Source organism: Balaenoptera musculus, chromosome 1 (genome assembly GCF_009873245.2).
Source record: "Balaenoptera musculus isolate JJ_BM4_2016_0621 chromosome 1, mBalMus1.pri.v3, whole genome shotgun sequence".
Lineage (NCBI taxonomy): Eukaryota > Metazoa > Chordata > Mammalia > Artiodactyla > Balaenopteridae > Balaenoptera > Balaenoptera musculus.
In genome coordinates, this window is record NC_045785.1 from 159,874,163 (window position 1) to 159,902,114 (window position 27,952).

General features: G+C 36.4%; 1 protein-coding gene across 4 annotated transcripts in view; it reads left to right on the plus strand.

Moving 5' to 3' along the window:
- CNST (consortin, connexin sorting protein) overlaps positions 1-27,952 on the plus strand; it is a 128,224-nt gene that overhangs the window by 77,023 nt on the left and 23,249 nt on the right. For all 4 annotated transcript variants that reach the window (XM_036849445.1, XM_036849447.1, XM_036849446.1 and 1 more), the window contains 7 exons: positions 1,284-1,489; positions 9,888-9,918; positions 12,018-12,104; positions 12,549-12,663; positions 14,711-14,732; positions 14,908-15,004; positions 22,357-23,246. In XM_036849445.1, the coding sequence (XP_036705340.1) occupies positions 1,284-1,489; positions 9,888-9,918; positions 12,018-12,104; positions 12,549-12,663; positions 14,711-14,732; positions 14,908-15,004; positions 22,357-23,246 (1,448 nt within the window). The remainder of the gene's footprint in view (positions 1-1,283; positions 1,490-9,887; positions 9,919-12,017; positions 12,105-12,548; positions 12,664-14,710; positions 14,733-14,907; positions 15,005-22,356; positions 23,247-27,952) is intronic.

Below are 27,952 nucleotides of genomic sequence, written 5' to 3' on the forward strand. Positions count from 1 at the left end.
ACCTGAGCCCCTTGCATTGGAAGTGCAGAGTCTCAACCACTGGACAGCCAGGGACATTGGGAAGGAAAATTTTTTAACTGTTAGAATTTGTAATTGGTCAGAAAGGCACAGAGTATTAATACTAGGGAGATATAGAATTGGCCAGCTTGGCTAGAGCAGTGGATTTATTTAGAAGGCAGTAGAAGACAGGGTTCTGGGCAAACTCCCCAACCTTTTTGGCACCAGGGACCAGTTTCGTGGAAGACAATTTTTCCAAGGTCGGGGGGAGGGGTGGTGGTTCAGGCAGTAATGCGAGCGATGGGGAGCGGCAGATGAAGCTTCGCTTGCTTGCCCACCACTCACCTCCTGCTGTGCGGCCCGGTTCCTAACAGGCCGCGGACCGCTATAGGTCTGCAGCTCGGGGGTTGGGGACCCCTGCTCTAGAGGGTTGGCAGGAGGCAACTTCAGTCATGGTATGCACACGCTAAATTACTGAGAAAGATCCTTTCCAAGGCGGACTAGCTGAAAGTATGTACAGATGCAGACAGTCTATTCAATTTCAATATGAAAATTAGAACTGATGCTGAGATTTCAGTGAAGGGTGAAGTTATAATGTGTAACATTTAAAGTTTTAAACTTTGGTGTGTCATTTCAGGAGCTGTGGGCCAAGGATTTATTCACTGATTTTTTTTCCCCAAGTTTGTGTTACTTCTTTTTATTAGGAAAAAAGCTTCTGTGGCCATTAGCTCTGGACATTTGAATTCCTTCTGCTCTGCTGGGATCCAGAAGTAGTTCTAAAGTTATCAGACTAGAGTTTAGAGAGGAAGGCTTAACTTCTTAAGCCTTTCATATGATAAACACATTTACCTTCCCATTTAGTTCTTTCATTTTGCGTAAGACATGACTTCAGATTATAGTTAATTCATTTTTCCTTTGGGAGAATCAAGTTTTTGGTCAGATTTTAACCTACATACTTTTCTTTAGATCTCTCTTTTTTTATATCCTTAATTATAATTCTTAATTAAGAATATAAATTATATTCTTAATTTATAATATATTATAAATAAAAAAGTTATATAGATCTAATAGAATTGCTTCTATTAACTAATCGCTAATAGAAACAATCAGATGTCAGCACAATCTTAATTTATTGAGGAGAATAACTTGTGGTTTCTGTGGGTTTTTTTTTTTTAATGTAATTAGCTTTATTTGAAAATTTTATGGTTAACAGGCATAATTGTTTTAAGGTGTTCTACCATGATGGAAATTTATCCTAACATAGGCATTTTATTTACCTCTCAAAGGACTTTCTTCAGGAGATACCACACCCTTTATGCAAGAAAATATATTACATGCAGCCATACATGCTGTTAGTGATGAAGAGTCTGCAGAAGTAAATGCTAATGATCAACTAGAAGCCCCGAAGCTGGTTCTGCAATCTCTGTTCTCACTTATACGGGGTGAAGTTGAGCAGTTGGATTCAAGAGCACTTCCCCTTTGCCTTCATCAGGTATCATGTTAAACCCTTCACTTTCAGCCTCACTGAAATTCTGGGACCAATATTTGTAATAATCTAAAATCCTATTCTCTGTAATTGATTCTACCCCACCTGTCATTGGTGAGTCCAAGAGGAGGTGACCCTGGATCAGTGGCTGGTAGGAAATTTGGCATATCACTGACTCGTGGCCACATATTGGCTTGGATCATCAATCTACAGTTCATACTGTTGCTAACTTCTTTTGCTTAGTGAATAAGCCGTGTAAAAATAAGAGTGAATGTAGTGAGTGCTTAATAAGTACCAACAAGGTACCAAAAACTAAGCTAGACACTAGGGAAACAGATTATGTAACAGAGCATGTCCTTAAGAGAGGCACTGTGGAATAGGAGAAACAGTTTGTAGATAACTAATTGTAGAAATCTGTACAAAGCATTAGAGTAGATATGTGTTTAAGGTTCAGCAAAAGCACAAAATGCATGATTAACTTTGTCCTTTGGACATTAGGTGAAAAAAAGGTGATTCTTGAGCTGGGTTTTGCAGGATGTGTAGGCTCTCACTAGATGAACAAAGTGAGCTGGTACAGAAAGAGAGAACAGTCCCTGCAAAGACATGACTGGGATGTTGTTAAGAAGATTAAGATGTAAAAGAGACAGGAATTAAGACTGGTAGCTTGTGTCATTAAGGCCTTACTTTTAGAGGCTGAGAGCCTTTTTTTTTTTTTTTAATTTATTTTATTTATTTATTTTTGGCTGCGTTGGGTCTTCGTTGCTGTGCGCGGGCTTTCTCTAGTTGTGGCGAGCCGGGGCTACTCTTCGTTGTGGTGCACGGACTTCTCATTGAGGTGGCTTCTCTTTGTTGGGGAGCATGGGCTCTAGGCACGTGGGCTTCAGTAGTTGTGTCACGTGGGCTCGGTAGTTGTGGCACACGTGCTTAGTTGCTCCGTGGCATGTGGGATCTTCCCGGACCAGGGCTCGAACCCGTGTTCCCTGCATTGGCAGGCAGATTCTTAACCACTGTGCCACCAGGGAAGCCCGAGGCTGAGAGCTTTTAATTATGCAAGTGCCAGAATTTGAATTTTAGAAAAATAACTCTTTTGATGATTGGGAGGGTAAGCTAGAAGATGGAGAGCCTGGAGACTGAGAGATCTTTAGGACAGTGATGAGGAAGATACACAAGAGATAATTCTGAAAAGATTAAGATATTTATGAGCTGTGTTTTATTTTCTTTTAAAATGAAAATAATTTGTATATGGGTGTGGAAAAAGCTTCACTTTTTATTTCACTCCTCCTGTTTCATTTAACTTTTGCAGTGAGCAGTGAATAATTTTTAAAAAGTAAAACAGCTTTTGTCCTAAGGCAGGAAAACATATATTCTTACAAATTTATGTTACCTCCTTGCTGGACTTGAAGAATGCCTTTGAGAAAATGTGTACTACTTTTTGACCTCTAATGTGTTACTGACATATATGGTATATGTTTACCATAGTTGAGAACTGTAGTTGAGAACCACCAATATTAAGGCAGCTTTCTAATCTTTCAGCCTTCCTTGAATTTGTACAGTGGATTGAGTTTGTAAAGGGTATTTGCATTAACTGTTATTTCATTCTCCAAACAATCTAGAGAGGTAATTATTATCACCATCTTTACAAGTAGGGAGGCTGAGACTCCCTCACAAAGCAAGTTCCTTATAATTCTAGGGCTACAATTTGTTAATTCCATTCAATGAATCTGTTTTGGGGACAACTTGGGAGAAATTTGAATATGGACTGTATATTAAATAATACTGTTGCATCAGTGTCAGATTTCTTGAGATTGATAATGGAATTGAAGATCATGTAGGAGAGTATCTTTATTCTTGGGACATACATGTGCAAGTAGTATTTAGGAGTGAAGTGACATAATGCCTGCAGCTTAAGATATTTCAGTGGGAAAAAATATGTAAGGGAGGGAGAGACAGAGAGAGAAAGCAAATTTGGCAAAATGTCAATAATTGACAAATCTAAGTAAAAGGTATATGGCTGTTGATTTTACTGTTCTTTGAACTCTTCTGTAGAATTTCAATAAAAACTTGGGGAAAAGGACATTTGGAGTAAATGGAAATAGCAAGTGTAGTCAAATCTTTTCAAGCAGTTTATGTCACTGGGCTATTACATTAAAGGTAAGAAGAATGCTCTTTTCTACAGGCAGGTGATCCTACAGCTGAAGCAGATCTAGTAGAAAATCACATTTTTAGGCAGGAAGACGATAACAGTCTTGATCAGATGAAGATTATTTAATTTTTTTTATGTCTCAAAATAAAATTCTACCTTCATCCCCCAGGAACATGTCAGTTTGCTGGGTCCCGTATGTTATGCTTCTTATATATCTCAGCAATCTGTCCTCTCCTAGCAAAGGAGCTTAGAAAGTATAGTGGGTTTTTTTTTTTATGCCACTTTTTATTTATTTATTTTTAAAAATTATTTATTTACTTAGGCTGCGCTGGGCCTTAGTTGTGGCACGCGGGATCTTCATTGCGGCATGCACGCAGGATCTAGTTCCCCAACCAAGGATCGAACCCGGGCCCACTGCATTGGGAGTGCAGAGCCCTACCCACTGGACCACCAGGGAAGTCCCTATAGTGATGGTTTTAAAGTATGAGCTTTGGCTCTACCACTAACAAAGTAGCTCTTAGTTTCTTTTGCTGTAAAGTTGTAGAGGACTCAGTGAAATAATGCAGTAAAAGTACTTAACATAGTACTTGGTACACTTAACATAAAAGCTAAATAAATATTAAGCATTATAACTATATTTCTCCGTCACTAATTCAAACATTGCTTGTTGGAAGGAGATGCTGAAGCCTGCAGTAAGCTGAGACGTCAGGGCAACAGGATTCAGCGGATGGCTGCCTTCCTCAGCCCAAGAATACAAAATATCCTGGCACCTCCCAAGGGAGACACAAATCAGGGAGAAGTGGCGTGACTTTTTCTTGTTTTCATTATTTAGTAATTCCCAATATCTCATACTGTGCCTTTCACTTGGATTGACAGTTGTTGACATTTTGCCAGATTTTCGTTTTCCTCCTACCCCCCAGCCCCTCTCCACGCACATATTTTCCACTGACGCATTTTAAAGTAATTTTCAGGCGTTATATCAATTCACCCTTAAATATCAATACTTGTGCATAAATTTCCCAAGAACAATGATACTCTCCTACATAACCTACAATGCCATTATCAACCCCAAGAAATGAGACATTGGTTTAATATTATTTAACATACAGCCTATATTTGTTTCCCTCCAGTTATTCCACAAATATTCTTTATAACTAGTTTTCCCCAGATCCAGGATCCAGTGAAGGAGCACACATTCGGAAGATTCTTTAGTCTTTGGTAATCCAGAACAATTCCTTTTGTTTTGTTTATTTGCTTGTTTGTTTATATTTTTATAACACTGACACTTCTGAAGACTCAAGAATTCTTGTAAAATGTCCCATAATTAGGATCTGCCTGATTATTTCTTCATGATTTGATTCAGGTTAAAATATATTGGCCAAGGGGCTTCCCTGGTGGCGCAGTGGTTGAGAGTCTGCCTGCTAATGCAGGGGTCACGGGTTCGGGCCCTGGTCTGGGAAGATCCCACATGCCGCGGAGCAACTAGGCCCGTGAGCCACAACTACTGAGCCTGCGCGTCTGGAGCCTGTGCTCCGCAACAAGAGAGGCCGCGATGGTGAGAGGCCCGCGCACCGCGATGAAGAGTGGCCCCCGCTTGCCACAGCTAGAGAAAGCCCTCGCACAGAAACGAAGACCCAACACAGCCAAATAAATAAATAAATAAATAAATAAATAAATAATAATTAAAGGTGCTAATAATTAAAAAAAAATATATATATATATATTGGCCAAGAATTCTACCTAGGTAACATTCCATACTCAGTTCTCTCTTGAACTCACTCCAATCTGGCCTTTGTGCCAACTACTCCAACAAAATTGCATTGTAAAGGCCAGGCGTGACTTCCATGTTGCGTGCCCATGCGAATCTAGTGGTCAGTCCTCAGTTTTCATCTTACTGGAAGTATTAGAATCTCTGACAAGTTGACCACATACTCTATTTTACAGCATTTTCTTTTTCTGCATTTTAGGACCCCTCACTTTTGGCTTTTACATCTTACCTCACTGGACATACCTTCTCTGGCTCATTTGTTGAGTCCTCCAAGTTTTACTAATTCTTAAACATTGAAGTGCTTCAAGATTCAGTTCTGAACTACAGACTTAAACATCCAGCTTCCTGAGGCATCTCATGGGCATTTCAAACTTAAGATGCCCAAAATCAAACTTTGATTTTTTTCTCCAAAATCTTTTGCTTTCCTAGTCTTCCCCTTTTTGTTAAATGGCAACTCCATCCCTCCAGTTGCTGAGACCAAATATTTTGAAGTCATCCTTCACTTTTCCCCACATCCAAATCCAATCAGCAAGTCCTGCCACTCTATTTCAAAATATATCCAGATTCTGACAGATTCTGACCTCTTCTTACCTCCTTCATTGCCACCATCTCAGTACAAGACATTATCAAATCTCACTTGGATTCTTGCAGTAAACTAATTGTAGAAACCTCCTTGCTTTACCTTTACTTCCATTTAGGTTTTTTTCTCTCTACACAGCAGTCATTGTGATTCAGATAAAATGTTACATCAGATCATGTTACTTCTCTGCTCAAAGCCATCCACTGACTTCTCTTCGCATTCAGAGTAAAAGCCAAAATCCTTACCATGGCCTACGAGATCCTACATGATTTGGCCCTGTTACCTCTTAGACCTTAATTCCTAAAACTCTCCTTCTTGTTCACTCCTTTCCAGATACACTGGCCTCCTAGCAGTTCATCAGATATACCAAGAATGTTCCTACATCAGGGTCTGTGGTACTTCCTTTCCATCCTTTCTTGGGAAGCCACTAGATGATGTACTCCAGCAAAACAAGGGAGTAAACCAAGGAACAGGAAGATTGAGATATAGGAAACTGGGGATGCTACCAGGAGAGAGGTGAAGGGAATCTCTAGGTGAAGGGAGATTCTAAGAAGACAGCTTTGTACCAAGAAGGAGAGAGTAACCACTTCTGTTTGAGCAGATCAGAAGGGTCTGGGGAGGAACTTTTATATCATTTTCCTATTTCTGAATATTTGCGGTATCTGAACGTATTGAGGGAAGATTTAGACTCTTGGTGGACTGTTTAGAGTCGTATAAGTGATAAGTGCATGGAAAACTATTTTTAAAAAAAAGGGGGGGGGGGAAAGAAACTCCAGGGAAAATAAACAGTTTTCAGGAAAGGAAAAATAATGAGTTTACTACTTGGCTTAACTCATAATAAGGTAAACATTAAATGTTTATCTACCTATTACTACAATATAATAACATGGTATAGGTGAATATGTGAGAGAAAGTGTGTGTCGTATATGTTTGTAGGGTTTGGATGGGGGAGGAGGAAAAGACCCAATCCTCATTTTCTAAAACTGAAAAAATCAAAGAAATAGCAAATATAAGCATAATGTTTAGAGATACAGCAAAAAAAAAATTATTTTAAACAGATAAGAGAAATCTAAGTGCTTGCTCCTGAAGAAAGGAGAATAGGGCAAGAAGGGTAGGGCCTTTTTTAACACACCTCATGGAACTATTTGACTCCTTAAACCATATACATGTGTAATCTTGATAAAAATAAGAGCTAAAACAAGAAATTTATAATTCAGGCATAAGGTGAGAATAGCATCTAGGTTAAGGTGGTGACAGTGTAAATCCAGAGGGGTGAATTTGAAATCTTGATGGAAGGACTTGGTGTAGATAGTAAAAAAAGGGATGAAGAGGAAATCAGAGATGAATAATGCTAGGATATCCAGTTGAAAGGAATGGTAGTACCACTAACAGAAATAAGGACGTATGGATGGGAAGAGTTAATTAGGGGACAATTATATTATTTTTAACATGATATTATATGGATGAATATATGCTAAAGGCCATTTGATATAATGACTACGATTACTTTAGCTATACTTACACTTTCAGCTCTTGGAACTCTTGAAGATTCCATTTAAAAATTATTTTTCTTGGGTTTGAGTAATCTTCCTACACTGACTTAGTTAATATGACTGCAGGTTAGCTTTAAATATGTAACTGAAGTCATAAACTTAGAAGTCTCTCATATAGAAGTAAGAAGAAAAAGATCAAGTGCTGTACTCTGTGCTCAGTGAGCTTATACTGAAACTCAGACTCAGGCAGGATATGGCTCCGCTGGGATCCTTGAAGCCACTCTGTGAGACTATGGCCGAAAAAATACACCTTCCTAATTCCCTTTCTTTTTGTTTCTGGTAGGTAAACGAAGCCTGAAACCAGGAGAACCTTAAAATTATTACCATCCCAAAGTGATTTTCAACTTACTTCTTCACATGATTCTACTCTGCCTCTCTCACTTCTGGTCCAGAGTCAGACTCGAAAACCATTTTAAGCACTTACTGCTATGTGCTGGGCACTGTGCTAGATGCACATTCCCTCACTTAGTCCTTACAGCAGCCCTGTCTCAGAGTTGTAGGTATTATTGTCCCTGTTTTACAGATAAGGAAGCTGAGTTTGAGACATGAAATGACATGTCCAGGGTCACACAGCTGGTAGTGGCAAAGCTTGGACTAGAACGCAGTCAGGTTATTCACTTTCAAACCTCACGTTTTTCTGCTCTACCAGGCTACCTCCCAGATCTAGACATATGGGGCATCAAAGAAAATCACATTTTCTTTTGCCCTGCTAGACTTGCCAGGGGTAGGTTTTTATAGGGGAAATGATCTGTATATTTATTTTTCAAGCTGCCCTTTCACCTTGGAAATGCCTTTTATTTTTGAGACCTTGGGTTTCATGACCCTGTCTTTTTTTTTATATATTTAAATTTATTTATTTATTTTTGGCTGCGTTGGGTCTTCGTTGCTGCGTGCGGGCTTTCTCTAGTTGCGGCGAGCGGGGTCTGTTCTTCGTTGCGATGCGCAGGCTTCTCATTGAGGTGGCTTCTCTTGTGGTGGAGCACGGGCTCTAGGCGTGCAGGCTTCAGTAGCTGTGGCTTGCAGACTCAGTTGTGGCTCGCTGGCTCTAGAGCGTAGGCTCAGTAGTTGTGGTGCACGGGCTTAGTTGCTCCGTGACATGTGGGATCTTCCCGGACCAGGGCTCAAACTCGTGTCCCCTGCATTGGCAGTCAGATTCTTAACCAGTGCACCACCAGGGAAGTCCCATGACCCTGTCTTTTTGGTTGCACTTATGGTACTAGAACTGTCATGGAAATCTGAAAGCTAATGGATTAACAGTTTACAAAGAGGTGATTGAGTCCATCTATATTGCTATGTTGCTCCTGGAAGAATGTTAGCTATATAGAATAAATTTTAAGCTAGGCAAATATTTCCTTTAAAACTATCCTTTTTCCACTGTGGGATTTGGGAAAAACCATTCCTTTTTATTGCTAGCTTATAGGTTTGACAAGTGCTTTATTGCTCTTTGCCTTGGCAGCTACCTGGAAAATGGAGATAGTGATCTATAAATGGAATACCTTTTTCACTAGAGACTTACTAAAAATCAGTGGAAACTGTTTGAAAGTGTAAAGTACTTAATGAAATATTTTAAATATGACAGTAGTCAATTTATGCAAATATTTCTCAGTGAATACTTTCGGTTTTACTATTCTATTTATAAATGCTATATCTAAATAAAGATCTAAATAAAAGATCCCAAAGTTTTTAGAATCTAAGAATTTTTAAATTTAAAGGTGCTCTAGAATGAATATGCTAAGTGATAAGCCTCAACTGGGTCCAGATCATGAGTCTCTGGACCCCACCCTCCCATCCAGTGCCCTTTATACTGTGCAGCACTTTGTATATATTCCAAACATCATTGCTCAACTATTAGCACTTGGTCTGTCCTTTTCTGAAATATCAAAAGAGAATGAAAAATCAGTGTCCCATGAGGTAGTTTGTGAAACAGAAATGAAATGAATAGGTTTTAAGATCTCATGTGACATGACATATTTCAACTTTTTAATTTATGATAAAGTCATCCTTTCACTCATGTTATACTTTTATAAGCCTCAGTAGCATTTCCCTCATTCTTTAGAATTCTTACTTCTAAACTCTAATGAATCAGTGATGTTTGCTTTGACTTGAAATAGAGTAGGAAGAATGAGATTGTATATGGACCAAAGAATGTCTATGTTTGCTTTTCTTGAGATAAGTGACTTCAGAAATGTGTCCTGTGCCTACAGTCAGATTTTTTCTGAACTGGTGAATGTAGTTAAATAAGAGTTTTCTTAGTTCAATATCAAAGACTTTGAGAATTTCAAGGTCTTCGTTTCTTCTAAATTTGTCTTTTCATCCAAATGTTAATTTAATTTCCTCTGTTTTTTATTTGTTTTTAACAGATAGCAGAGTCCTATTTCCAGGAGGAGGACTGTATCCTTTTCTTAATTACAAGAAGAAATTCACAGATTTCATACAGAACTGCCCATTTTTAAAAACTGAGATTTACATACAATGAAATGTATAATCTGTTGTTTTCACTGGGTTTTAATTGTATGCACCAATGTAACCATCTCAGAAAACAAGATGTAGGGAATTTGTCACTCCAGAAAATTCTCTAGAACCACCCAAATTTGACCTCCCATGAACAAGCCCTAATTTTACCAAAATCTAAATATTTGTGTGTTGGGGGGAGGGGGGAAAGCATGTTGCCAAAAAAAAAAAAAAACCCATTGAATTTTTTTTCTTTTGAATTAAACAGAAGTACAAGTCAAGTAATATCCGTACGTTAGAGTCTGTCAAGCATATTATACATAGTAAATCTCATAACTGTCTTATTGTAGCTATATATCAGTAAAGGGAAGATTGAGTTCTTCACTAGTAATAAACAGAATAAATGTTCTCAAGGGAGACTGCAATGTTAACTTTTGTATAGGAAAGATTTATTCCCTTAGCTTTTAAATTTTCCTCATTTGAAATTGTTTTTCAAAGATGGCCCAATATATACTCTAGAAAGAATGTATCCTAAGTATCTCTATTTCCCCATTTGTGTGATTTCTTTTTCCTCCTAACCTTATGGACTTTCACCACAGATTGAGGGATAAGCAGTTATCATCCTGAACCCTATCTAGTAAACTACTAAACGAAACTTCAGACAGTGGCAGTTCATTTCTAAGTATGTAGGAAATCAAATTCTTATGGAAGGGAAGCTAGAACTACCCAAATAATGAGTATGATGTAGTGCAGTGCAGATCAGCATCAGCATCCCTGGGAGCTTCTTAGAAATGAAAATTCATGGGCCTTAGAATCAGAGCTGCTAGGGATCAGACCCATGAATCTCTATTTTAGCAAGATTTTCAAATAAATTTTTTTTAAAGAAATTCACGTTCTTTTATTTATTTATTTTTTAATTTATGACTGTGTTGAGTCTTCGTTTCTGTGCGAGGGCTTTCTCTAGTTGCGGCAAGTGGGGACCACTCTTCATCGCGGTGCGCGGGCCTCTCACCATCGCGGCCTCTCTTGTTGCGGAGCACAGGCTCCAGGCGCGCAGGCTCAGTAATTGTGGCTCACGGGTCCAGTTGCTCCGTGGCATGTGGGATCTTCCCAGACCAGGGCTCGAACCTGTGTCCCCTGCATTGGCAGGCAGATTCTCAACCACTGCGCCACCAGGGAAGCCCCAAATAATTTTTATGTTCAGTAAAGTTTGAGAAACATTGGTATACTTTTAAGCCATGCACAGAGGAAAATGGAATTGTCTCTGCTTCTCCCTGGCCTATTTTATGATTCCTGGCATATCTTTAAGACTACAAATGAGAGAGAGAATTAAACCTCTGGGTGATCATGGGAAGGACAAAAAGCTAAAACAGTGAGATTTTTCTCTTCCTTCTTTCTGGGTCAACATTTAGAACATGGCCCAAAGGAAGGTAGACAGTTGGACAATTTATTATGACCTCATATGATGCTAAATGTGTGATACAGATGGAGAAGGCAGCAGTTTATAAGAAAATCTACCAAAAAAGTAGAAGCACATAATTATGAAAATCACTGTGGCAAGTTAATTTTTTTTTTTTAAGTATTCAGTGAGAAATAAGTAAAGGATCACAGGCAGTTGAAATCAGAAACAAACATTTGACTAGAGGGTAACATAGTTTCTTGACAGAAGGTAATTTAAGGAGAGGAAAAAAAAGGGGGGGAAACACTTAGATTACAGGATTCCACATGGGTCCTATTTCTAATTAAATTATATTTAATTGACTCTCCTAAAGATATTATTAGCAAGCAGGCATTCCTTGAACATTAAAACCTTCTTTTTGTTTCTACTGTTTGCTGATAGAATAGAACCCAGGTAGCTACTGCATGATATGCTACATTAAAATTTACCTACTTCAAAACCAAGAAACCTCACTTAAGTTTTGTTTAAATTTAAAAGTATTTAGAGTCCTCTCATTTTTTGGCAACCTTCAAATTTATCAACTGATATAGGACATTATTCTTTAGGCTGGATTTCTATTTTCCTCAAATTTTCTATTCAGATGAGAAAGCAATGAAATTCATTCAGCTGGAACGACTGTATCATGAGCAATTGCTCGCAAATCTTTCTGCCATTCAAGAACAGTGGGGTGAGTACAGACTAACAGAATGTTGAATTATCAATAATCTAACAAGTTGCTCTCTAGAAAGTTAACATATTTGACCTAGTTTTAGGAAATAGACATTACTAGTCAAGTTAATGTTGCAAAGAAAGTAGCATTTTTACCACAAGTTTATGTCGTTGTAAGAAAATTTTTCTCTTTGTATTTTGTTCTTCATATCAGTGCCAAGAAAAGAACACTTGCAACTGTTTGCATTTCTTCTGATCCCTTTGTATGTCCTATTGGCTAATTTAGTCTCCGGGATAATATTTACTTAGAATGAAAAGTAATCACTTAGCTATTTCTGTGTTAACTTTGGGGTTGAGAAGATACTTCTGCATGATGATCTTTATCAGTGGTGCCAGTTAACTATTTTTTCCCTCCTAAACATGTTTTGTAACAGCCAGTGACTAACAAATATTTTACATTTAGAAACAAAATGGAAAACTGTACAACCACATACAGTTACATCTTTGAGGAATTCAGAAAGAGGATTTAATGGTGAGGATTTTGAACGGCTTGCTAAATTTTGTACAACACATCAAGAGTAAGTACTTCAGTATTTGTTTACAATGAGTTGGAATAGAATATTGAAGAAGCACTGTAGCATTGAATATTTGAAATACAAGATTCATTTCTTTGTTTTGTTAATGCTTTCAACTGGAGAAATTAAAATTGATAAAATGATTAGGTTCCTTTCTCAGCTTTTATCTGTTTCTTACACTAAACTCAGTGAAAGGTCTACTTTACAAAATTCAAAGCACCTTCTAATTAGAAATTTTTAAATGTAACTTCTAATTTTGACTACTTTTTGGTTAAGAGATTAGGCCATTCAGATGGAAAAATTTGTGTTAGGATTTTTTATTATAATTGTTTTTCAATGTTTGTATGTTTGTCAGTGTTTCTAGGTTAGAGTAAAAACACATTTTTAAGAGTAGTCTAATACTGGAAAGCAAATGCACTATGGTATTTAACCAAAATACTGTAGAAGGAAAACTCCATTTACCAGATAATTTTAAATTGTTTGATTTGTATCAAAGAGTTGGATTTTTAAAACTGAATATAGTAATAATAAAGCACTTAAATATATATATTTTTAATTCATTATTTGAAGACTCAGAATTTTAAAGGTGAGGGGACATGATAGTGATTAAACTAGTGCAGATTTCTGGGATGTACAATTTTCTTGTGTTAGTCAATTTGAACCTTTGGAACACTATTTTTATGGATTTTGCATTATAACCTAATTTCTTAGTGAGTTAAATAGGTTAACTTTTGACTTTGTAGAGCTTTTAAACAATGGAATCTTTTAAAATAGATAAAGGAGATTGTTTTCTTACCTTCAAATTTCAATATAGACACTTTTTCTGCCCTTCCCATGGAACTAATAATTTTTTAATGTGTTACAAATGTTTTAATTATTTAAAAACAAATATTTATTGAACCTAATATGAGCATGACTTTTTTTTCTTTGTTTTTCCTCTTTTTAAATATAAGGTAACTTGCCAACAGATAATTTAAAAGCTAGTCACATTGCTTCAGATCACTAGAGAATTTCTGGCTAATGAATAGTGGATGGTATAGTAAACAAAACCCCAAGTTTTTATGCTTTAAATTTGATAATTTCCAAAAATTATACTCCTAAAATTTTTAATATAAAAAATATTTTTGAGTTATACATACATTAAAGTACCCAGCTTGATGAATTTGTACATGTACAGATACATAGTGTAACTACCAGTCTGACCAAGATACAGGACAGTCCAGCCCCTCAGAAAGCTCCCTAATTTGTGTACAAAGTCAGTACCCATCCCGCAAAGTAACTACTGTCTGGGTTCTATAACAGTGTATTTGCCTGTTCTGTAATTTAATATAAATGTAATCACACAGAGTAGATTTTTGTATCTAGCTTCTTTTGCCCATGGTTATGTTGGTGTTACATATTGTTACATGTTATGGTAACTTGCTCTGCTTTACTGCTGTGTGGATTCATTATATGACTGTGCAGCAATTTATTTATCCATTATATTATTAATAGACATTTGGTTTGTTTCCAGTTTTTGAATTGTATGAATAAAATGGCTGTGAACATTTTTGTGTATGCTTTTGGTGAATATATGCATTCTTTTATCTTGGGTATTTCCTAAAATATAGTATTTAAAGATTACTTTTGTTATCCTTTTCTATGGATAATGCATATAAAATTATCTTCCACCATAATTTTAGACTATAATGGCATAAACTAAAATTTTAATAATATCTGTGAAATGCTCTTGAAATACATTATTAGCAAAAGGTTGACATTTTCCCCCCTGAATCTCAGTATTTATAGCTTCTATGGAGGTTTTCTGTGGAGGTTTTCATTAGTTATTGGCCATCTAAGGAGATTAACACATGAGATAGCTGCACTTTGAACTATGTGAACCAGTGGTAATGTTTCAGCAGTGGAAATGTTCTGTGCTAATATTAGAATCCAGAGAAGCTCTATTTTTTTTTTTTTTTTTTTACAGCCCTTTCAGTGGCATTTGTTTGGAAGCATATTGCTGCTGTAATTTTTTTTTTTAATTCTTTTTTTTCTCTCTTTTTTTCTACAGTCCTCTTTTATCCAAACATAAGGTAAGAGATTTTCTTTGAAAATGTCTATAGGAAAAATGTTGTATCATGTTTGTTGTATGGACTGTTTTAGGAAATAATGAAACCTTTCTCAAATTATTTTCAGCTTTGTAATTAATGTAACAGTTTCCTCCAAAGTTTTTTTTTTTCTTCTTCTTCTTTTTAAAAATCTTTTTAGATGGCAGCTGTACAGAAGTCCCTGGGAAGGAAATGCTTTACGCAGTTAATAGTATCTGAAGATCCAAAGGAAAGAGGAGCTACAGCCAAAGAGCCGGGTATGTTTTTAAATTACAGGGGGATATAAAGGATATGCCTGGCTCTTGTAATAAATATTCTACAAGTGTTAATCTGAGTTGCTGTGAAGGAGTTTTTTTGCGTATACCTCTCCTACACAAATAGCAAAGCAAGATTTTTTTACGTTGTGTAATTCTATTTTTAGATATCTAGTAGTAGGAATGATAAAATCTGAATTCTTATAAAAACATAAAATTATTTCATGTTTTCAGTAGGTGGTTATATGTGTCTAACAGAATATGACAAGATTGTACAAATAAGCTCTGAAATAGAATTGGTTTTAGTGTATTCAGACATCCCTTTCTGTTAAAAAAAAATCAATTTTTGTACAAACTTTATCAGAAATTTTTTCTGTAAATCTAGATATTATCAAGATAAGCTCTGTATCCTTATAGTTTATCTATAGTAATTTATTCTCTTCCTTTTTTTGTTGACTAACATATGGTATACTTTAATTTGTATATATATATTTCTATAGCATTCATAGTATATTTTATAGCACTGTGTCTTATGTCAAAAGTTAAAGATTTCTAGAAATTTTTTTTCTTACAGTAGTAATGTATGTTCATTATAAAAAATTTAGAAAATAAAGATAAATAAATATGTTTTAGGGCATTTATTTTTCCTTGTTTATGATTTTAGTACTAATTTATATTCCTGGGCTTTATGTTCCTGGGTCTGAGAGCCCTGATAGTAAACAGGCAGCATCAGGTCTTTTGACTTGAGTTGCCTGAAGAGGTAAGATGATGACGATGATGCCTGCAATTTCACTTGCTTTTTTCTCTTTACGTTTTTTTCCCCCAAAATCTTACTTTATCCCCTCTTCTCTTATGAGGCAAATTTGGGTTGCCTTAGGTCAATCCTACTATACTCTGTTCTTCCTGTCTCTTTTTTCCAGTCATTTTTATTTTGGAAATCAGAATACAATGAGCTTCATAAAAATCTTAGGGGAAAAAGTCACAAAATAGTCACCTAGTTTGGGTGTGAATGGGTCTCTTTGCTGTGCACATTGGGAAGAAGGCTGTTATTACATGCTGATTGTTTGAGTCTGACACTGCCCAGCACTAGCTTGGCACTACTTCTAGCTTGGGCTCTACTGAGAGATAGGTGGCACAGACAGGAAACTGAGATACCACGTTTAAGCCACTTGCTTGGTGCTTTGATTCACAACTAGAACCTGGGTCTTCTGGTTTCTAATTAAATTACAGCATACTTCTGCTAAGTAAGTTGTGTGGATCAAAGACTTTCACAATGAAGACATTTCATTAATAGCCATTTTATGGGGAGGGTGTGGACTAAATTCTGGAGAAAGAAATCTTGCCAAGTCTGATAAAATAATATCTTTTAAAGAAAAATGTCAAATCTCTCATAATGAGCCTACTCAGATTGGTTATTCTATGAATAAATACATAGAAATGTAAGAAAGAATATGGGAGAAAGAGAAATATGAAAATATTACTTTAAATGATTTGTATTTAATATATTGTCCTTGTTTTACCCCATATTCCTTATTTCTAATGTCTTACATGTTCTACAGTGAGACTTTCCCTTTTCTTTCTCTCTACATATCTTGGTCTTAAGCTCCTTATATAATAAGTAACTTGCTTTTTTGTGTGTGTGGTGGTTAAAGACACTGTTTCTGGAACCAAACTGGTCTGGTTTGAATCCTCTCTCCACCACTTAAAGTTGTGTGACCCTAAGGGACTTCCCTGGTGGTCCAGTGGTTAAGACTCCGCGCTCCCAATGCAGGGCGCATGGGTTCCATCCCTGGTTGGGGAACTAAGATCCTGCATGCCACACGGTGCGGCCAAAAAAAAAAAGTTGTGTGACCATAAGCAAGTTGCCTAATTTCTCTGTCACTCCCTCTCCTCAGCTCCAAAAGGTGGACATTAATAGTTCTTACCTCATAGGATTCTTATGAGGATTAAATTAGTAATTTCATTAAAGTTTAGAACAGTACCTGGCACAAGGTAAGAAATATATGTGCTCACTGCTCCCATTACTCTTCCTCCACCACTTCCTCCTCATGTTATCACCACCCCCTACTACTAGTATTCCATTAATGTTCTCTATGTGTTATTCATTGCTACTTTTCTAATTAATCTACCATTATTAAAGTCTTCAAGTAATTTATGGAGTATTTTTATATTTTCAAAATACTTTTATGTATATTATCTCATCTTTTCCTCCTAACAACCAATTTAAGGTAAGCTAAATCATTTTAAGAAACTCAAGGAAGGTAAGTGACTTACTCCGGAACAGAGCTAATTAGAACACAAAGCTAAACCCTATTTTTCTGACCCTGAAGCCCATGCGTTTTTATTAATTTATATTTTAATTCATTTTTATTAAGTAATATTTTATATGTAAAAATAATATGAAACATACATACACTTTAACAATTGATAGAAAAATGAAGACCTGTGAACCTTGTACCCAACGAGGGACTAAATTGTCAGTTCTGTTACAGCTACCTTTGTGTTCCTCTCTATCCCATCACCTGCTTCACTCCATCTCTGAGGTAACCATTATCCTGAGTTTTCTATTTATCATTCCCTTCCCATTTTTAAATCAACTTTATTGAAGTACAATTTCCGTACAATAAAATGTACCCATTTTAAGTGTATAATTTGATGAGTTTTGACAACTGTATACACTCATGTAGCTACTACCCCAGACAAGATATGGAACATATTCATCTCTCCAGAATCTTTCTCCCAGCCCTCTTACACTCAGTCCCTCCCACCTCCAGTCCCAGGCAACCCTGTGCTGTCTCTTATTATCAGTGGGTTTTCCCTGTTTTAGAATGTAATATAAGTAGAATCGCTCAGCATCCTTTTTTTTTTGAGAGTCGCCCATATTGTTGTATGTATCATTAATTCATTTCCTTTCATTGCTGAGTAGTATTCCACTTTTTGACTGTACCACAATTTGTTTATCCATACACCTGTTGATAGATATTTGGGTTGTTTCCACGTTGGAGATATCATGAATAAAACGGTAGGAATTTTTTTTGTAGATACATGTTTTTATTTCTCTTGGGTAAAGAACTGAGGGTGGAGTCATTGGGTCATAGGGAAGGTATATGTTTAGCTTTCTAAGAAACTATCAAATAGTTCTCCAACTCTGTTGTCCTATTTTATACCCCCACCAGCGATATATGAGAATTCCAGTTGTTCCACATCCTTGCTGACGTTTAATGTTGTCAGTCTTTTTTTTTTTTAAGTCATTTTAGTGGATATGAATGTCATTGTGGTTTTAACTTGCTTTTCCCTGATGACTGAGTGTGTACATTTTTAGTTTTGAATTAGCCTCTGTAGAAGTTGTACTAATTTATACTATTACTGACAGTTCAGACTTAATTTAGGCACATTTCTTTCCATCTGCTAAAATAGATATTAACATTGAAAATTTCTTTTTCAAGCCTGATATCACTCAGATGTTTTTACCTGATGATAATTAATGAGATACTCAGAAAATATAAGAAATGTGTTAATTCATGAATGCTTTAGTCTCACATCATGTATTGTATAGGGGATTTTTCCCTAAAGAGAATTCATGGGGGAATGGGAGATAAGAGAGTAACGCAAAGGTATGTGCATTTGTAGATCATGTGTTAGAACTTAGGTTTAAGTCTAACTTCTCATTTTAGAACTACCTCTTTAATTTGGTATTATTAAGTATTTGTCATACACTCAGCTTTTATTCCATTTTTATTTCATCAGAGTAGAATTTTTTTTTAGTACATCTTAAGTCAATGCAATAGGGATTAGTAAATTTACCTCACTAGATCTTTGGGTTCAGGAGAGCCAATTAACAGAAATTCATTTTAATATTAACAGAAACATTAACAATAAGTTTTATACTATGATACATACTTGTAGAAAATTCAGAAAATATTTTTGGTTAAACATAGTGGATCAAACATTTACTTCCACTTTTTTTTTTGGAACACTATTAAAATATCTGAAGGGAATCCTTAAAGGCAGAAAGCCAGAAGGACAGAACTGGCAAGGAACCAGCAGCAGATATGACATCCAGAAAATTTTGGAAGCTGGGAAGCAGATAGATGGGTGACACCTGGCTTAACATACCAGAGAAAGCCAAAAACTAAGTGTCTACAGGGAAAAGGTTGATTTCTGCTTGGGAAGGTTTGGGAATTGGAAGCACAGAGGGTACCTCTAAATTTAAGGGTTTAAGGTTGGGCTAAAACACTGTACAAGAAGCATTTAGACCTTTATATTCCCCTTCTACCGAATCGGAGGCCTACTGGAAGCTAGACACAATACAGCAGTGCCTTCAAAATTGCGAGAGAGAATGATTTCTAACCTAGAAAACTTTACCCAACCAAAGTTTTAGTCAGGGGTGAAGAAGTAAAGACTTTCAGATGTGAATAATCTTAGAAAGTTTACCTTCCATGTACCTTTTCTTAGGAAATGTTCTACTAAGAGAGAATAAACAAAGAGGAAGACCTGGGATTCAGAGAAAACAAGGTTTCCAAAATAGAACCAAAATGAATTCCTAGTATCACTGGGAAAGGAAATTCCAGGATGATACCTGTGTAGCAGCCCTGGAGAGGAGTTCCAGGTCAGGGACTCAAGAAGGATATGTTTTAAAACTAATGGATTGCCTGTTGGTACATATGCCATAGTTGTACATCTGTCAGAGTTTGAAGACACATAGGTAAAGTTTTTTTTTCTTAATGAAGTAATGAGGCAGTTATCAACACCAAGGAAAACAAAGCATAAATGAGAAAGGAAGACGTATCAGAGTACATAGTGTGGGTCAGTTGTGAATAATATTTACAAAGCCATAGTAACATAAACATTTGAATATTGATTTGCCCCAGAATTGTGTTGAATTGTAATGGGAGCTAGAGGAGGAGAAAGAAAACATCATTGTTGGGGAGAGGAACCATGAGAACTAACTCTCTTCCATAGTAGGAAGTCAGTAGGTGGTCTCTAAAACTGAAAAGTCAATAAATAACAATGTAAATCTTATCTAGAAATGGAGGGTAAATATGAGAGGAAACAGCTAAAGGAATTGAAAAGTGGCTGCACCTAAAGAGCAGGAATCAGACAGGTGGGAGGGTGAGGCAGCAGACTGTTTTTCATTACCTGTAAAGACAGGTTTTAAGTTTTTCCCCAAAAGCCTGATTTGATATAACAAATTATAAAATAGCATATATTATGTCTGATTTGGAGACTGAATATGTATTAAAAATATCACTTAGATTTTATATGGCATCAAACAAACTATAGCTACTCTCCTGATCTAGTTTGAAACTCTTGCCCTTTGCATCTTAAATTACTACTTTTTTTCATATTTTATATTGTTTCTAATAGTGGAATGAAGCAACTGTTTTCAGGCCAGTATTTTATAAGTAATACATTGTACCTATGCGTAGTCTTTATTACACACCACTTAAGTGGTATCTTGCTTCATTAGAAACAGTACTTAAAATGATTGTATTTTGTCTAAGTAACTATAGTCAGCCACGTCACTTTCTACTCATGTAATGGCATCTCAGGCTGATTCTCTAACTTTTCAGTCACTTAGAGCTATTAAATAGTCTCATTTTGATTCTTTATGACTTAGTCCTATTCAATTCCAAACTTTACCATAACACTTAAATCTCATTTTATTCAAAGCTCTTCTCTGTCCACCAGCTCTGCAGGGGCTGGGAGCATGGTCTGCTCTCTGGTGAAGCTAGCTAGATTAGTGCATAGGATGGAATCCAGGCTATGGGGACGTGTGGTGGCTCCGGCAGGACCGACTGAGGAGGCGCTTACTTCCAAGTTGCTCTCCTAGACATCTGTGGTCCTTTAGGTAACTGGCCCTCAGCTAGAGACAGCACACCCCGTTCCTCTGATGTGGGGCCCTCTCCGCCCTGTGTTTATGCTATTTACTCTCTGAATTCTATGGATGTGTTTTGAGGGCCGTCTTCTGAACCTTTGGGTACTGGGAACTTGTGGAGGAGAGCTTGGCCCCCTTTCCATCTGGCTGGGGCCCTCTTTGCTCTGACGTCCTGCATCTTAACAGAGAGGCAGACCAGCAAGCTCAGTGGTGAAGCAGACAACCTAATGGGAATTAAAATGTCCATGTGTTTTTTTTTTGCAGTCTTCCAAACTTTGAATGATTCCTTGGGGTGGGACAAGACAAAGAATGCTGTACTCTCCCCAAAAGAGACCTATTTTTCCTTGTCCTCTCCTCATCTGATGTTCAAGTTAAGGCCTTGGGGGAGGTAATACGAACTCTAATAAGCTCAGCAGTGCAGAGTTGAGGTGCCAGCCTCCATCCCTGATTCTCTGAAACCAGAAAATGGCATTTAAGTTCTGTCTTTTCTTTGGTATGGTACGTGCTGCCATTGCCAATTGGTAATTATTAAAGTACCAATAAATGAAAAACCAGGTAGAATATAATCATCACTATATTTCATCCTTGATTTTAACCTTTGGCCCATGATTTGTATAAATTAAACAATATATGACACAAGAAAAAGTTAAAACTCCTGTGGTAGTTAGGAATGCTTAATTGACCAAAAACTGAATCATGAGCAAGCTTCCCTCTTATCTACTAGTTTATGCATTCAATATATATTTTGTGAAAGTTTTTAATGGTTTAGTTTTAAAGTGAAAGAAAAGTATTTTAAATTGTTTTATTTAAAATAGAAATTGAAAGAAATATTAAAATTCCAAACCCATTTCTGCCTGGTACCAAGACTTACGCCTTATACCACTACCTTTGACTGCCTCCCTTTAAGAAGTTACAAGTAATTTTCCAACACATTAATTAAGGATGTTATTATTAAGGATATTATGCTTAAATAAATTTGAACAGAACAGACTTATGTTCCTTAGTTTAGTTTTAATAGATCAGAACCAGTATTGTTTTTCTTACACTTTAAATTATGTATTACTATGGTTCATCATGTAAAACTATTTATTTAATATACCATGTCTTAAATACACTGAAAATAATTTTTCTACACTTTAAAATATTCGTTTAAATATATACAGCCAATAAAGCTCAGAAGAATATCTTCTAAACCTTTGAAAAAATGACTTTTTCAATTATAATGAAGACTAAATTATATATTCATATTTTAACATGTTTTTGAATAATCTCTGTTAATTTTTATATCTAAAGGATTACTTACTAAATGTTTAGGATGTTTCCTCTACCTAAAGACACTATTATCCATCAGGTAGAATTTCCATTTCAGAGGTTTAGAATATCATTGTGTCCCACATATTATTCATGTCCTTTCTCTTCCCTCCTGTACAAAGTTCTGTTTTGAATCTTAAAACAACTTGTTTTCCTTCGTTTTCAGAGAGTGAAACTTGTCTTGGCATGGAATCAGGAAAAGAAAGCCACCATAAAAAAGAGACCCGAGAGAGCAGTCCCTGCTGTAATCAGATGGACAGGCAGGCAGATCCCCTGAGCCTTCCGGTAACTGCAGGGAAGGGCCACACGGAGGAGCCGCCCTGCAGCGCTGAAGCCACACTGGAGCTCCACGCCCTGCCCTTGGAGTCGGCAGGGAGCAGGTCTGGGCTACACTCTTCAGGGAATGCTTGTGAGGATGACAGCCGCTTGCAGCTGACTCCGTCAGACGCCAGCCAAGATGTGGCCGAAATAGAGGGCATTGCTAAGGATCCTAAGGTTTCCAGCGAGTCAGTGCTAGAGCCACTGATTTTACCAGGCTCTGACCATATACCTCCTGCGTTGATTTCTGAGGGTAAATACTCACAGACGCAAAGAAAAGAACTCCAGTTGCTACTTCAGGATGCTTCTGAGGCGTTGCCCACAGACCAACTTGAGAACAATGAATTAAATGAGCTGCAGCAACCTGATCTCACAGACAGTGATGGAAAATCACCACAGGGGCAGACTGACTCAGAGGGCTCTGAGAGTGTACTTTGCGAAAATAATCAAGTATCTGATTTAAGTACAGTGCTTCCAGAGGTGTATATGGCCCCAGAGGAACAGGGAGATAAACACGAACAAGTCAGTAAGGAAACAGAAGACTATTTGAACAGCCTTTTAGAAGGATGCTTAAAAGATCCTGAAGATTCCCTTTCATATGAAGATAACCAAGAGGAAGACCCTGATCTTCAAGATCTTTCTCCTGAAGAAGAATCTTATAGTCTACAGGAGAACCTGCCTTCTGATGAAAGCTGTCTTTCTCTCGATGATCTTGCAAAAAGGATAGAGATTGCAGAGGTAAATTTGAGATTTAATATAAATATGATTTAATATAAAATACGATTAAAAAGATGAAATTTGAAAGCACATATATGCTAAATATTGCCTTGTTTTTGTAAATTTTCCCTGGCCTCAAACATGAGGGGGAAATTTAGTTAACATAAATTTTTAATCATTATGTATTATCATGATGTTTATACCTCAAAAATTATATTGCATGCCTCCAGTATAGTAAGCATTATGTACCTCATTTTTCATATTCTTATGATTTTTATTTGGCAGTCCTGGGAATTATTAACAAGATAAGATTAGTTACATTCTTGTAAGGAAATCTTATTTTTCTTCTCATGCATCTAGAAGATAAAATATATACTCACTGTTTCTTCTTATTATTAATGTATTTTAAAATTCTTTCAAACAGTATAACAGAATGAAGGAAACATTTTAAAATACAATAAGAGCAGGAGATACTGAATGGATTTATAAGCTCTAGGTTTGAACAAACTTAATACTTACTACTTGACTAAGTCAAATATTACAAAGAATTCAAAGTTTTAAAGTTTCTCTAAACAGTAATTAAGCTAGTCAAAAACCAAAAAAGGGGGCGGGAGAGAATATCAAGATGACCATCCTCCTTAGTTTGATAATACAATTTTTTAAAGTTCAGGGGGGGAAAAAAAAGCCATACCAAAACTATAGCGCCTCAGGAAGGCAGCCTGACATAGTGGAAAGAGCAGAGTCTGGAGAGCCTTAGTTCAAATACTGACTCCACCAGTTACCAGCCTTATGGAGTTACTATCTAACTCTCTAATTCTGTTTACTTCTCTGAGAATTAGGATGCTAACTACTTTTCTTCTTCATCTTGTATTTTTTTCCAAGTAAGCTTTTAATTAAATTTATATCCATTGTTTTCTAATTCTGCATTATCACTGGAAAAAAAAAAAACCCATCAAGTAGAAAATGGAAATGTAACAAAGACAAAATAGACAACAGAATACATATGAAAACGGAACCCTGTGAAAGCTTTCTAAGATGATTACTGTTACATGACTAGCTTCCTTTATTGCTATTTATAGTCAACTCTCCATCAACTATGATTTTTATTCTTAATTTTTTTCTTGACAAAATTCGATAAAATAGTCATTCTTTTGTTTATTTTAACTAGATCTTTTTATTGCCATTTATAATCAATCCTCCATAAACTGACTTTTCTTCTTAATTTTTTCTTAAAATTATTTAGTAGTGCTTAATGAGTGCAGAGTTTCTGTTTGGGGTGATGAAACTTTTAGAAATAGTTTTGGTGGTGGTTATACAACATTATGAATGTAATTAATGCCCCTGAATAGTGCACCTAAAAATGGTTTAAATGACAATTTTATGTTATATATATATATATATATATATATATATATATATATATATATATACACATATTTTTAAGAATAGTAAAAAAAAAAATTTAAATAGAGCTAATAGTATAACACTGGACCTTCTCTTGTTTATTTTCATCAGACCTCTGGTACAGGGAATTATCAAAGCAGAAGTCACAACCATATTCAAATCTAGCTGTAATACCAAAAAGTTACCATTATCTGACTGCTTATTTTCAAGTTGAATCAAGCTGACCTTATGTATGGTCTAATTTTACTTTTTTAAGTATAAACTGTGAAGAAGGACCAGAGTACTCCTGTTGAGTCTCCCTGCCTTAAAGGGCGTTTATGGTGGGGAATTACTGTTAAATTAACATCGTACTACAACTAAATGGAATAGTCCTTTCTCAAACCCGTAATGTCGGTTTTTCCTGTAGATAACACCTAGCTAGAGGTGGAAATTATATGTATGTACATTTTAAAGTTGTCTTTCCTGTGAAGTTACTTTTTATACATGAAGGTCCCCTTTCCTAAAAGTCTATTGGTCTGTTAAGTTATACTGTTTTAAAAACCCCAAAAGCTACATATGACTAACAAAACTGGTTTACTTTCCTATGATAATGCTAAACAGATTGTTTCTGAATACTTCCTTCTCTGTTCTGAAAAATATACCTTTACTAAAATCTGCCTGTGTCAGGAAAAGTTTTTAAAATTTCAAAACTGGAAATCACTATGCTTACTACTTCCTTAGTACGCTAAGAATGAAGTTTTGAGCTAAGTAAAATGTCCAGGTAATAGTGGGTTTGCTTATAAGTACAAACTTCTTGTTAATCCAAACACTGTTTATTTCGTGCTTTCAATGAAATTGTATTAGGGATATCTTCATGTGTCAGGTGCTGAGGATACAGTGAGGAATCAGATGCAGTTCTTGGCATCTGGGGACTCTCTGCTGCCACATTTGTCCATACTTTTGTGACTGTAGGATACAGAGCATAATCTCTTAATAACTAAATAATGTTCACGAATAATATTTTTCCTGCCCTCAGGAACCACTGAGGCTTGTGAGCCTGCTTTCCTCCACGTCACTGTGCTATCCTGTGAGTCCTTCTCTCCCAAATCTATCGTTTCTTCCTGTCAGTGACTCTGCCCCTTACAGATTTCCTTACTGCTTGTCACTCTTTCTACCACTGTGTTTATGGTAGAATATAATAGTACGTTCTCTCATTGCCAGTTTTCCCCTTTTTTCTTGTATCTCTGCTTTCATTTTCTTGTCACTTCTGCATTGCTCAACTCTGGCTTCAGGAGAACTTGGCCTTGATAACCATTACCAGCACGGTGGAAGTGTCTGTTGTGTTTTTTTTAAACAATTAGTTTCATCACATAAAATGAAGTATTTATATAAAATCATATAGAGAACTGAAAATATGTACACTAATTTAATTCATTAATATAGAGACGTGTGGGGGACGTCCCTGGCAGTCCAGTGGTTAAAACTCTGGGCTTCCACTTCAGGGGCCATGGGTTTGATCCCTAGTCGGGGAACTAAGATCCCACATGCTGCATGGCACGGCCAAAAAAAAAAAGAGAGACATGTATAAATGAAACTTTTCTAGGTTTGGGAAGCTTTTTCAAAACCAGAGTAATTTTGCTAAGTAAAACGATAGCTTAATATCTGAAGCATTGGTGTTCTTTCTTATGTAAAAAAGGTGACATACTGTCATCTAAAGTATAACCTCTACTGTTTTAAAAAAGCATCAAAAACATTTATGCTCATTTCATAGATTTTTGTTTTTTTAATATTTTATTTATTTATTTGTTTATGGCTGGGTTGGGTCTTTGTTGCTGCGCACAGGCTTCTCTAGTTGCAGTGCGCGGGCTCCTCATTGCGGTGGCTTCTCTTGTTGCGGAGCACGGTCTCTAGGAGCGTGGGCTTCAGTAGTTGCAGCATGCAGGCTCAGTAGTTGTGGCACACGGGCTTAGTTGCTCCGCGGCATGTGGGATCTTCCCAGACCAGGGCTTGAACCCGTGTCCCCTGCATTCGCAGGCGGATTCTTAACCACTGTGCCACCAGGGAAGTCCCCATTTCATAGATTTTTAAGAAAAAAAGTTTATCACATGTGGAGTGTCAGCAAGTTAGAGAGATTCACTTATTTATCCCTTCGTTAAGTAATTTTTATATGAGTAACTTCTGTGTGAGTGCCATGATATTACAGTTGCAGTGATTAAAAATTCAGAGAAGGATGCTATATGTATGAAGCCTCAGTCTAACGGTTGTCTGATGGCAAGTGTTATCTGTTTGCTGAATTTGAGTATCCCAGTTTTTAGAAAAAGATGAAATTTTATCCCAATACCCATAATATGCTGACATTATTTTAATGTCAGAATCCAAACCCCTTTTACCCAGGAACCTAGTAATGCTAATAAATCATTGACTTGCTGTGTTCTGGAACCTGGGAGGGTTGCATTATCTTCTCTTTAAACTCTTTAGCTGTTCCTAGCATCAAAACCTTAGAGAGGAAATATGCTATACAAGTTCAAGTTGGCATTAGGATCGAACCTCATATTGCTAATAAAAGTCCACTCAGCGTACAGTAGGCTGTTTGTTACATGTGTGGGGGTGAAGGATTTGTTTTGTTTTCTAAATAAGTAACACGTCAAGCATTGGGTAAATCTTACAAAAGGTAATCTATTCACATTGAAAATAATCATAGTATGTAATTCAGAGATCCCTTTGTGAGCAGATTTTAGCAACATGATGTGCCATATGGAAATAAACCACTCATTTTTCTTCATTTAACATATGTGTGTGTGATCTGTTTGCAGAGATGTCATATGTTCAGAAAACTATTTTAAATGCTTCAGATTCAAGTGATTTTTGTTTTTAGAAGTAATATCCTAATGTGATAGCTGGAGAAGAAGCCACTTTACTACTGCTTGGGTTTTTAAAAAGCTTTTAATCTGAAAGAGGGCAAAGTATGTTCCCTGCCCCTCTGTCTTTATTGGCAACATTTACTTAGATATCTTCAGGTCTACCTGTCTCACAAGAAACAAAATAGGGGAGGACATAACCTAGAACTTTCTGACGGGGAGAAAGATGAGAGCCCAAAATTTGGTTTTGTCTTCAGAGAAGCTGTCTAATCTAAGTGACTTCTGTGCAATATTCATCTCTGTCTCTTGGCCGAGATCAGGAAAGTTGAGTTACATTAAGACTAGCCACTGTGGGATTCCCTTACCAAGTTAAGATGGGAGTCTGGGACTAAGCAGTAGGATTTTATGAAATCATATAGTTAACTGTTCTTCGGATCTTGGACAAAGGAGGGTCTTAGAAACAGCAATCATGGTGTTCTTGAATGG